Consider the following 12587-nt stretch of genomic DNA (forward strand, 5'->3'; position numbering starts at 1 on the left):
TTGCTGAGTGTTGCTTTGTTGGTGCAGAGTTGTGCTGTTATGTTGTTGTGGTGGTGTGTAATAGTGTTGTTGTGTTGAAGTGTAATGCTTTCCTTTAACATTATGAGTGTATTGCATGTTGTAGCGTTATGCTTATGGTGTGATGTTTGTATGTGATGTAGCATATTTGATGTTGTGTGAGTGTGAGTGTTTAGCATGTATTAATTTTATGTTTTTATGTAATCTGTGTGTGTATGTGTGTATTTTTATTTGTATTATATGTGTGGTGTTAATGTCTTTAAACTGTGTACATTTTTTTTCTTTTCAAAATGGCGGACGCTCTGTATTCCCTTTACGTTCCTTACGTAAGGGAATCTAGCGTTCTAGTCTTTTGTTAGTTTTTATTTTATTTTTACTGTGACGTAATTTCCAGCCAATCGCAGCGCTACGTTTGGTGACGTAGCGTTGCGTTTGACATGCGTCAACGGGGAAATTCCCAGATTGGTGTGAATCTTCGTGCGGGAAAGGCGTGTTCTTCTTACGGTCTTGTTGCAGCGTCGTTTGACAGGTAAGATTTTCTTTTATAATATTTCCTACATGAAGATGAATGTATTATTGCTTGTGTTTATATTTGTACTAATTTTATTAATTTTTTGGATGTATTCTTGACTTTTTGGTATGGCGACTGTTTTATTTGTTACCGTATGTACTTAGTATATAGTTCTGTAGGGTTATAAACTATGGATGTGCTATTAATTGTAATGTTTTTAAATGTAATATATAGCAAGATTTTTTTTTTATGTGTTGTGTATCCGAAATTTTCTTACCTTGTTATATTTTGTGTATGTACTTTGTGATTATCTCTCGAAATACCATGATTTTTGAAGTGCCATGTTTTGATTACTTACTTATTTAATATATGGCTATGTTTATATCGTTTCTTATGTACTTTTGATATGTATGGGTATTATTTTCCTTTGCGTATGTAGAGTATTAGTGTTATTTTGAGAACTGTACTTTGTGATTAGCTATTGAACTTACATGATTATTTGATGTGGCATTTTTTTATTACTTTCTTATGTAATATATTTCTATGTTTATATTCTTTGTTATGTCCTTTTGATATTTATGGACTGTATTTCCCTTCGCGTATGTAGAGTATTGGTCTTATTTTGATAAATGTGTAATTGTTTTTTTGCGTTGTGTTTTGATGCATATTTCATTGGGAAGTTGTTTATTAGTATGTACTTTGTGATTTATTTTGCGTCTATAATTTGAATGGAATAATAGACTGCAATATTGCATGCATGTTGTGCTTCAGAATTGCGGTTATTTCGCAGTGTCAGGTAAGTTTTTTTTTATTGTGCTAATTTTGTGACTGTTTTTTTTTGTAAGTCTATATATTTTTTTGTATATAATAGGAGCTACTTTATTTGTTATCTGGTATGATTTTTTTTATATATATATTTTTTTGTTTGTAACGAAAGTGCTGTCACGCGTTTATTATGTGGAATACCTTATTTGAATACGTGCGACCGGGGGGACGTTTTTTACGTAAACGTCAGATGGCGATATCTTTTGGCAAGTGATGCAGGTAAGAACACCTTTTCTGTGAATTTAATGTAATGTTTTTGTTTCTGATGTAATGTTTTTTTGGGATACTTTTTATTAAGTATTCCTTCTTTGTGTTCTGTTTCGACCGTCTGTGACTTTTCAACACTTCTCCGTCTCTGCTGCTGTGACGTCAGTTACCGATATGTTCCGCCAATTTCTACAGGTAAGAGTAAGTTTTGTCAGTTAATGTAATGTGTTTTTTGGATGTTTGTATATGATTTTCATGTGTTTTTATTTTTATTTCTAGCTGTTCACTGTTCGAGTCCTTTTTGGCTACCACTTGTGACATTTAGGTAAGTTTAAAATGTTGTTGTTGTGTGATATTGCGTTTCTGTTTAATGTAAGAATGTTATTTTTCCTGATGTATGTTTGATATTTCTAACATTTGAAAGTATGTAATATTTTTGTCTTGTTTGTGCTATTCCTACACTTTAATGGCCGAGTTGCTGCGACATACAGGTACATTTTTATTTTTAAATTATTTCTCTCTACCATTTTTTTATATTGTGTATTATTTATTGTGTTGCCTTATAGCTGTAATTTCATTTGTTATAATTTTTTAGTGATATTTCTCCTTTATTTGTTTGACGAAAGTGCGATTCATAATTGAATACGGGGAGTACTTGATTTTAATACGGCACGGGTGGGGCACGTGTTTCACATAAACGTCAGTTACCGATATGTTTTGTGAAGTTCTGGAGGTAAGACCAACTTTTGTCTGTTGATATAATGTGTTTTGCTTTCTTTTGTAGACGTTAATTTTATATTGTTTTTTTTGTATTTACAGCTTTTCAATGTCCCGTTCCTGTTTGGCTCCGTAAAAGTCACTTACCGATGTTTTCTGTGAAATTCGACCGGTAAGCGAAAATTATGTTTGTTACAATTAATGTAATAATGTTTTTGTTTCAGATGTACTTTTAATGTTTTAGAAATGTGTAAGTGTTTAATGTTTGTGTACTGATTGTGATATTTCTCCACTTCAATGGGCGAGTTGCTGCAACATACCGGTAAATTTTTTGTTAAATACATTTTTAGATTGATTTTGAATGTATTGTGTATTACTTTGTGTTTTCCTTTTTAGCTGTAATTTTATTTATTAAAAATGTTTTCTGATAATATTAGTTTATTTATTTGACAAAAGTGTTAATCCTAATTTTATTCGGGGAGTATTTGAATGTAATACGTCACGGTTGGGGCACGTTTTTGACGTAAACGTCAGTTACGTATATCTTTTGTGAAGTTCTGCAGGTAAGTCCAACTTTTGTCTGTTGATGTAATGCATTTCATTTTTTTTTGTAGATGTTTTTTTTTTTTTTTTGCATTTACAGCTATTCACTTTCCGGGTCCTATCGCTTGTGACATTTCTATACTTCACGGACTGTTTTGAAGCGACATACAGGTAAGTCTCCTTATTTTGTTATATATTTTCATATGGCGTTTTTGGTGTTGTTCTACTTAATTGTATCTATTTTTTTGTGGAATGTGGATTTAATAATGTACATGCCTACTATTTGCCTTTTCTGCATTGTGTACAATTTATTGCGATGTTCGTGTTTGTGTATGTTTTCCTATATTTTTGTTATAAATTGTATCTTGTGTTTATCTGGTATCGTCGGCATGCATTGACTGATGTTTGCGCGTGTCGTCTTTGTATCCGGGTCCTGTACTCTAGTTTAGCCTTAACTTGCACCCTGTTTTTTTTGTTATTTTGCGCTTGGCTCGTTTTTGGCTCGTGTCTGGCCCGTATGTGGCTCGTGTCGCCAATATGCATTGCCCTTTTTATTTTTTGATCTTTTCTTGTTTTTGTTAAAGTTCGGATGTATGCACTGTCTATGTTCTCTTTTATGTGACGTTTGTCTGATCTCTACACTTCACAGACTGAGCTGCTACGATCGACAGGTAATTGCTATTTTTTTTCAATATAATGAAAGAGTGCCTTTGTGATTTTGTACACTTTTTTTGTATAGAGTTCTTTTGTGTGATGTTAATGTAATCATGTATTTGGCTCTTTCTTTGCTCGCACTTGGCTTGTGTCCGGCTCGTTTCTTCTTAGTGTCCTTTTTCATGCTATCACTGGCTGGTATCTATCTCGTATCTTCGCCATGCATTGACTTATGTTTGCGCGTTTCGTCCTGGTATGCGGGTCCTGTAGTCTAGTTTCGCCTGAGCTCGCAGCCTGTTTTTTTTTATCTCGCACCTGCATTGGCCTATTTTTTGTGATGTTTTCTTTTTTTTGTAAAACTTATTATGTATGCACTGTCTCTGTTCTCTTTGTGTGACGTTTGTCTGATCTCTACACTTCACTGACTGAGCTGCTACGATCGACAGGTCATTGCTATTTGTTTTAATATATTTAAAGAGTGCCTTTGTGATGTTTTACACTAAATTGTATACATTTCCTTTGTGTGATGTTAATGTAATTATGGACTTGGCTCTTTTTTGGCTCGCACTTGTCTTGTGTCCGGCTCGTCTCTGCTTAGTGTCCTTTTCCATGCTATCACTGGCTCGTCTTTAGCTCGTCTCTTCGCCATGCATTGACTCATCTTTGCTTGTGTCGTCCTGGTGTGCGGGTCCTGTAGTCTAGTTTCGCATGAGCTCGCACCCTGTTTATTTTTTTATCTCGCACCTGGCTCGTGTTTGGCTCGTGTTTGGCCCGTATCTGGCTTGTGTCGCCGCTATGCATTGCCGTGTTTTTTGTGATGTTTTCTTGTTTTGGTTAAACTTATTATGTATGCACTGTCTATGTTCTCTTTGTGTGTCGTTTGTCTGATCTCTACATTTGACTGACTGAGTTGCTACGATCGACAGGTAATTGCTATTTTTTTCAATATAATGGAAGAGTGCATTTGTGATTTTGTACAGTAAATTGTATACATTTCCTTTGTGTGATGTTAATGTAATCATGGACTTGGCTCGCACTTGGCTTGTGTCCGGCTCGTCTCTGCTTAGTGTCCTTTTTCATGCTATCACTGGCTCGTCTTTTGCTCGTCTCTTCGCCATGCATTGACTCATGTTTGCTTGTGTCGTCCTGGTATGCGGGTCCTGTAGTCTAGTTTCGCCTGAGCTCGCACCCTGTTTTTTTTAATCTCGCACCTGGCTCGTGTTTGGCTCGTGTTTGGCCCGTATCTGGCTTGTGTCGCTGCTATGCATTGTCGTGTTTTTTGTGATGTTTTCTTGTTTTTGTTAAACTTATTATGTATGCACTGTCTATGTTCTCTTTGTGTGTCGTTTGTCTGATCTCTACATTTCACTGACTGAGCTGCTACGATCAACAGGTAACTGTTTTTTTTTTCAATATAATGAAAGAGTGCGTTTGTGATTTTGTACACTAAATTGTATACAGTTCCTTTGTGTGATGTTAATGTAATCATGGACTTGGCTCGCACTTGGCTTGTGTCCGGCTCGTCTCTGCTTGGTGTCGTTTTCCATGCTATCACTGGCTCGTCTTTAGCTCGTATCTTCACCATGCATTGACTCATGTTTGCGCGTGTCGTCCTGGTATGCGGGTCCTGTACTATAGTTTTGCTTTATCTGGCACCCTGTTTTGGTTTTATCTCGCACCTGGCTTGTGTTTGTCTTGTGTCTTGCCCGTATCTGGCTCGTGTCGCCGCTATGCATTGGCCTTTGTTTTGTGACCTTTCTTTTATTTTTTTTTAAACTTAGTATGTATGCACTGTTCATGTTCTCTTTGTGTGACGTTTGTCTGCTGAGTAATGCTGTTGTGGTGATGAGTGGTGCTGTGGTGGTGATGAGTGCTGCTGTTAAAACATGTGGTGAAAGCGTGCACTTACGGCCGGTGGTGTGTATGCCTGTTGAAAGCGTGCACTGATGTCTGTTGGTGTGTGTGTATGCCTGGTGAAAGCGTGCACTGATGGCTATTGGTGTGTGTGTATGCCTGGTGAAAGCGTGCATTGATAGCTGTTGGTGTGTGTGCCTGGTGAAAGCATGCATGTTCTGTTTGTCTGCTGAGTAATGCTGTTGTGGTGATGAGTGGTAATGTGGTGGTGATGAGTGCTGCTGTGTCGTTGCAGCGTGATATTGTGTTGTTGCTGAATGATGCTGTTGTGGTGGTGTGGAGTGATGCTGGTGTGTTGCCGAGTAATGTTAGTGTGGTGCTGAGTAATGCTGTTGTGGTGATGAGTGGTGCTGTGCTGGTGATGAGTGCTGCTGTGTTGGTGTTCACTGATTACCACCACAGCATAACTCAGCACCACAACAGTAGCACGTCTCACAACAAATGCATCACTGAGCCCCACCAATGCAACACGCAGCAACACCACATTATCACTCAGCACCCCCACAGTACCATTGAGCAACAACACAGCATCACTCTGCACCACCACAGCCATACTTAGCACAACAACAACCTCATTCATCCACACTACTGCAGTACTCAACAGCAACAAAGCATGCTTTTATACCTGTAATTGTGTGTGCTACGTTAAAACATGTGGTGAAAGCGTGCACTTATGGCCGGTGGTGTGTATGCCTGTTGAAAGCGTGCACTGATGGCTGTTGGTGTGTGTGTATGCCTGGTGAATGCGTGCACTGATGGCTGTGTGTGTGTGTGTGTATGCCTGGTGAAAGCGTGCACTGATGGCTGTTGGTGTGTGTGTATGCCTGGTGAAAGCGTGCATTGATAGCTGTTGGTGTGTGTGCCTGGTGAAAGCGTGCACTGATGGCTGGTGTGTGTGTGTGTGTGCCTTGTGTAATGTATTGTAAAACTGTGCACTGAGCTCACTTGACACACAAATCTAAATGGTGCAATGCTGCTCACTGTATTCTGTATTGTAGGGAAGTTTGCAATGGTGTTGGGTGGCCTCTATATATGAAAGAAACTTGCAATAGTGCTGAGTTGTTCTGTGTAATTTTAGACTGGTAGTGAGTGGTGCCTATTGTCAATATGTTGCTTGTGAATGATGTTGTGTTGGTGCAAAGTGATGCTGTGGTGGTGTTGTTGAGTGGTGCTTGTGGTGGTGCTGCGTGCTGCTGTGTCATTGCAGAGTGATATTGTGGTGGTGCTGAATGATGCTGTTGTGGCGGTGTGGAGTGATGCTTGTGTGTTGCTGAGTGATGTTAGTGTGGTGCTGAGTAATGCTGTTGTGGTGATGAGTGGTGCTGTTCTGGTGATGAGTGCTGCTGTGTTGGTGTTCACTGATTACCACCACAGCATAACTTAGCACCACAACAGTAGCACTTATCAGAACAACTGCATCACTGAGCCCCACCAATGCACCACGCAGCAACACCACATTATCACTCTGCACCCCCACAGTACCACTGAGCACCAACACAGCATCACTCTGCACCATCACAGCCGTACTTAGCACCACAACAGCCTCATTCATCAACACTACAGCACTACTGAACAGCAACAAAGCATGCTTTTATACCTGTTATTGTAGGTGCCACGTTGAAACATGTAGTGATGTCAGACAACTATTGTATAGTTAGTGTTTTGTTTGTGTCCTTTGTGAAATGTAGCTGCAACTGCTATTGTTATGTATGATGTTGTGGTACATTTTTATTTTTTTCTAAAAAATATACCCACCCCCAACGAAAATGACCATGCAAGTGGATATGTTGAAATTAGTATATTTATTCTTTAGAAACACAAAACAATATTTATTTCTTGAACTTTGTACATTTTCTTTTTAGGATTGTTCATTCTAAACTTAAATCTCCCTCAGATTTTTCTTTAACAATTTTAGTAATTTTGCCATTACAAAATATAACTTCACATATTTGAGGCAAATAATGAATTAGTGCTTCGCCAATGTCGTCCACCTCTTCGTCCAACATAAACCACTGTATAAGTGTTTGATTTTGTACGTCCATTGATTGGTAAATATCGGTGTTGGTTATTTTTGTTGTTATAGTGCTCCAATCTCCGTTTGTGCTTTCCACTCGATATATTTCCACGTCAATTGTTTCTTGTGGTGGCGTTGTTACCTGTTGTAGTAAAAAAAGACATAGTTATTTTTTTTCCCCTAAAGGTTACAGTGTGTGTCAGAGAGAGTGTTGTATATAGAGGCTGTTGTAGAGAGAGGATGTTGTAGAGAGAGGCTGTTGTAGAGAGAGAGTGTTGTAGAGAGAGAGTGTTGTGGAGAGAGAGTGTTTTAGAGAGAGAGTGTTGTAGAGAGAGAGTCTTGTAGAGAGAGTCTTGTAGAGAGAGAGTCTTGTAGAGAGAGAGTCTTGTAGAGAGAGAGTGTTGTAGATAGATAATTTGTGCGAGAGAGTGTTGTAGAGAGATAGTGTGTGGGAGAGAGATAGTATGTTGGATAGTTAAAGAGTGTGTTCTTGAAAGAGAGAGAGTGTGTGTGTGATAGTGATAGAGTAAGTGGGTGTGTGAGAGAGCGTGTGTTCCTTACTTTTATTTTGCTGTGCCTTGTCGTGTTTAATATCTTCTGTCCATTAAATTCATGTACTGTGACATGAGTTAACATCACATATTCTCCAATGTTTATAGAGAATAGAGTAGCTTCCCTCCATAATGTGACTTTGATATCATCAGTGGAATCTTTTAAGGTAATACATTTTATCGCTGTATTTTGTCCATTGATGAGCACTTGTTTACTTTCCTCTTCCTAAAAAAAAATATTTGTTTTTAAATTTCAAAAGCACTGAAGTCAGACTTAATAATTGGTCAAGCATTGAAGACATAGTGATTAAGGGTTATTGCTCTTTTCAAATTAACGTAGTTTTTCCCAAGCATGTTAAAAAAAAGGAACTTTGATGTCTGAGTACGGTGCTCATCTTTAAAGACCTAACAAATTAACATTTATAAATGCTGTGTAGATTTTTCACACCTATTTACACACAGTGTTAATTGTTAATATTTGGCTGCTGTACAGATCATTTATGATTGATAGAAAGCCTCACAAACATAACAGCAGATCTAATGTGTTACAGAGACCACACACACAACTGCACCACTCAAAAATAAATAACATCTAAGCACCAAATAGTACACACACACACACACAAGCACACTGACCAAGGCAAAATAAATATTGACAATGGCACAGACAACACCACACACACTAACTGAGAACCCAAGCAGCGAGACACACAGTACAAAACACCTCTACTTACTTCTGAAATGGTCCCACACACTGTCATAAGACTTCTCACAGTTGCACGCTTTATTTCTTTAATTGGAGAAGCAGATGGTGTAGGAGGCTGCAAAATGTTTTCAGCTTCTTGAATTAGCGATTGATTTAGAGGCATTGCAGAAAATGTTGTAACTTTGCTTTGCTTTGTAATAAGAATTGTGTTGTTTTTAATTATAAAATTGCATATTAGTAGCCCACAGTTGTTTTGTGTCTGCTGATATAAACTTTCTTGGTAGCACGTTGCTTTAACTGTTCCAGTTTTATCAGCTAGAGCCAAATGAAATAGAACTTTATTTTCTTGTTTGGCGTTCTTGTAATGTGTTTTACTTGAGCACTTGATCACATTAACTCTGATGGGTATTTCATAAGGTTTGTTGTCATTGGTGGTAATGTTAGAGATTTCTTCAATAGTCAACATCTGAAATAGAAATATATGTTACAAACAATGTTAAATACAAATCCATAGTGCTTTATGATCACTGTAATAGCATTCTAATGTACCATAATTTTGAAGTATGTAATTCGTATATATATGATCTAAGATAGATTGGTAGTCTGTTGTGTAAGTGTCTATAAGTTGTGTACATTGCAACTTTGTCTCAAAGAACCCAATTAGTTTGTTAGTTTTTGAATTGCTTTGAGAGACATCCACATTGAAATCTCCCATAATGATGAATTTGTGTTCTGGGTAAAAATTAGTGATAATGGTAATGAATTCCAAAAGGTCAGTAATAAGTTTATGTGGTGGTTTGTAGACTATAATAATAAGGTAATCTGTGCTATTAATCTGTAATGTAAAATGTAAAATGTCTATCCCTTGGTGTGTTTCATAAATAGGTAATATACAAAGATCTTTCTTGTAGTACAGTATCATCCCATGGTTAGTGTTGTATGTATGAAATTTATCAAATATAATATGATCATATTGTTCTACAGTAAAATCATTTCCAGTTGACTTCCTTGTCGTGTTGATCTCAGTTAAGCAAATAATGTCTGCTTGCATCATGTTACTATCAGCTATCATTGATGTGAAATGTTTCTGAAGTGATTGTATATTGTGTGTTATAATATTGAAATGTGCCGTGTATGTATCTAATTGTGGGATAGTTATTTCAAGTTGCATTTCGGTCCTTAATCTTTCCATTTCCTCATTAACTTTTGGGTGTACTATAATTTTAGTTTCATCAAAATTTTGAATGTATAAGTTCTGTATACATTTTGCTCTGCTGATAGCAACATAATGTAAATGATGAATTTTGCTGTTATTAAAGTGTATATAAAGTGGTTCTATAGTGTCCCCTTGTGTGCGATGTATAGTACGTGCTGATGATTGTCGTAAAGGAAATTGTTTGCGTATAACAGTAATAAATTTCTTTGTGTATTGGAAATGTCTAGCTATAGCATGTATTGGTGTCCATGACTTTTCTATTTGTGCATGATATAAATGCTTATATTCTTGCCTTGCTTTTTGCCCAACACTAATATTGTCAAATGATACCCAAACAATAAATGGTGTATTGTTTATAATTTCAACAAATTGTACTATACCAGTTGCGCCATTAGTTAAACCATCATTTACATCCACATTGCAAGTTAAATCATAACGGAGCTGTAAAGCAATGTGTAATGTATGTGCAAGTCCGATAGTTTTGGTTGGATCCTTAGGCAAATAGTTTAAAATGTTCTTTCCATAAGTTAATACTTAAAGGGCCATACAAATTAGTAGACTCCTGAAAAATGTATCTGTCACAAACAGGTTTCAATTGGTAAAAGTCACCAATAGCTATAATTGAAATTCCTCCAAATGGTCCATTTGACGATTTTATTTCTTGTAGTCTGTTATGTATAAAATTAAACATATTTTGACCCACCATTGAAATTTCATCTATAATAAGAACTTTAACATGCATCATTTGCATTTGCAGAGAAGTTCTATTTTCATGACTTAGTGGTTTATAATTTAAACTTTGTGAGACAGGTATTTTGAAAGTACTATGCAATGTTTGCCCATGAATATTATGTGCTGTTTTGCCTGTTGAAGCAGTAAGTAAGACATGTATATTATCTGGATTTTCACCTGCCTTTGTATTATAGTAGTGTAGTAATGTTTGATGTAGTGCAGTTATTAGAAAGCTTTTACCAACACCAGCCCCTCCAGTGCAGAAAGTATAGCATGGAGTACTTTTAGTTTTTAACAAATACAAGTGATGGTAAACAAAATTGAGTTGTTGACCAGTTAAGTTGTGCATTATATTTTGGTATTTATCATCAGGTAGAATGGAGTTAGTTAAGCTTGGTTCTTCAGTTATTGTTCTAATTCCTAAATCTAATGACAAATCATATAGACTTTAATTTTCTTTATTGTTCCCTTCATCACATACATTTACTGTTGGTATTAATAGAGGTGATAGAGGAGGGGATATTATATTTTCATTACACTCTTGATTCATAATGTTCCTAACCTCCCCGTGATTATGGTTATAGATTTTAACTTGTGAATCAACAACATTTTTAACTTGTAGATACCTTTTATAGTAAGTGTCATTGTTTACGATAATTTTATGTTCTTCTCTCCATGGATAGTGCAACATTAATAGTTCTCTATAATATTCTTCAGGCTCCTTGTCTTTGTTAAATCTGCAATAGCGTATCATTTTTCTCCGTTTGCGCTTACTTAAAGCATACTTGCTATTTATATTCTGCATTCCTACATCCTCATCAGTACATTCTATTTCTATTTCTTCCTCATCTGAGCTGTAAAAGTTTCTTTCAGCAAGTAAATCTTCAGAATCATTTATTTCTCTGGTATATTTTTTTTGCTGGCAGAGTTAAAATTGGAAGCATAATCAGCTAAAGTACACATTTCTAATTTTTTGGGCCTCTTGCAGTACTTAGCAATAATATTTTCACATTGAACGTCAGTTGAATTTTCTGGCAACGAATTAATAGTTTCCATATCTCGCATTGAATAAGTTCTTTTTTCTGGACGGCTAGTATTAATAAATACAAATGCCCGTGAACTTTTCCGTAATGGGATCTGAAGAATGAGATATGCTTCTTCTTGAGCACTAATTTCTGTGCAGTTGAGTAATTTGTTCCCTATGTGTTTAAGTTGGTCTTTTACATTACTATTGTTTTTCACTTCTTTAGCAGCTTGTGCAATAAGTTTGCTAATTCCTCTTTGCGATTTGCTGATATATGAAATAATATAGACCGCACAAGCATAAGCATCTAGTATAAACTGCAAGTCTATGTTTGCTCGCCAAGCTTTCAAAGTTGTACTATTGTAGTTATTAATGAAGCATTCATCTGGTGTTCTTTATAAAAAAAATTGTAGGCTTTTCTAAACTGGTTTGTATAGAAGTTATATATTCTTTATTATCCATCTTAATAACCCCTAAAAATTCATCAAAAGAAAGTGTGCTAAAAGTTGCAGTATTCATTGCTTCATGGATACGTTTTAGATTATCTTTCCATTGCCTATCTGTCCCTTCAAGTGTCAATGGCTCTAATATGAGAGTATTTGACATAGGATATTTGGGGTATTGATATTTACATGTTCTTTTATCTTTTCGACGGCAATTTTTTGTGTGCCCATGCCTTTGTAAATTTATTAAAGGCTGTAAAACAGTGTCATCTGACTTATTACATTGAATATATTGCTCAATAAAAACATTGACATCCTCCAATGGTGACACACCATAGAGGGGGCATTTTTTACCCATTGTAATGCATGTATATGTGGAGAACCTCTCTGTTGGAATTCGACTCAGTAAAAATAGTCTACTATTTCCCCAATTGGATTTGTCCCGTTCATCAAGACACAATTAAACAATTTCCTCACTTGATAGTCAAACTGTCTAGCACATGTAATAGGAT

The 12587-nt window shown here is 36.3% G+C and overlaps 1 protein-coding gene across 1 annotated transcript; it reads right to left on the minus strand.

Annotated features, from left to right (window-relative positions):
- Positions 1-7257: 7257 nt before the first annotated feature.
- LOC147711422 (uncharacterized) lies at positions 7258-8823 on the minus strand. Its single transcript, XM_086920168.1, has 3 exons — positions 8689-8823; positions 7965-8180; positions 7258-7545 (listed from the first exon to the last, which is right to left on the minus strand). Exons 1-3 carry the CDS (start codon positions 8821-8823, stop codon positions 7258-7260), a joined length of 639 nt encoding a protein of 212 aa, XP_086776294.1.
- Positions 8824-12587: the final 3764 nt, after the last annotated feature.

Source organism: Lissotriton vulgaris, chromosome 5 (genome assembly GCF_964263255.1).
Source record: "Lissotriton vulgaris chromosome 5, aLisVul1.2, whole genome shotgun sequence".
Classification (NCBI taxonomy): Eukaryota; Metazoa; Chordata; class Amphibia; order Caudata; family Salamandridae; genus Lissotriton; species Lissotriton vulgaris.

Bases quoted from the DNA above. Each gene is read 5' to 3' on its own strand.
- LOC147711422 (XM_086920168.1), bottom strand. From the start codon at position 8,823: ATGCCTCTAAATCAATCGCTAATTCAAGAAGCTGAAAACATTTTGCAG. The intron at 8,181-8,688 runs GTAAGTAGAGGT...ATTTTTTTTTAG, and splicing joins TGTGTGGGACCATTTCAGAA to GAAGAGGAAAGTAAACAAGT. The intron at 7,546-7,964 runs GTAAGGAACACA...TTACTACAACAG, and splicing joins CAAGGCACAGCAAAATAAAA to GTAACAACGCCACCACAAGA.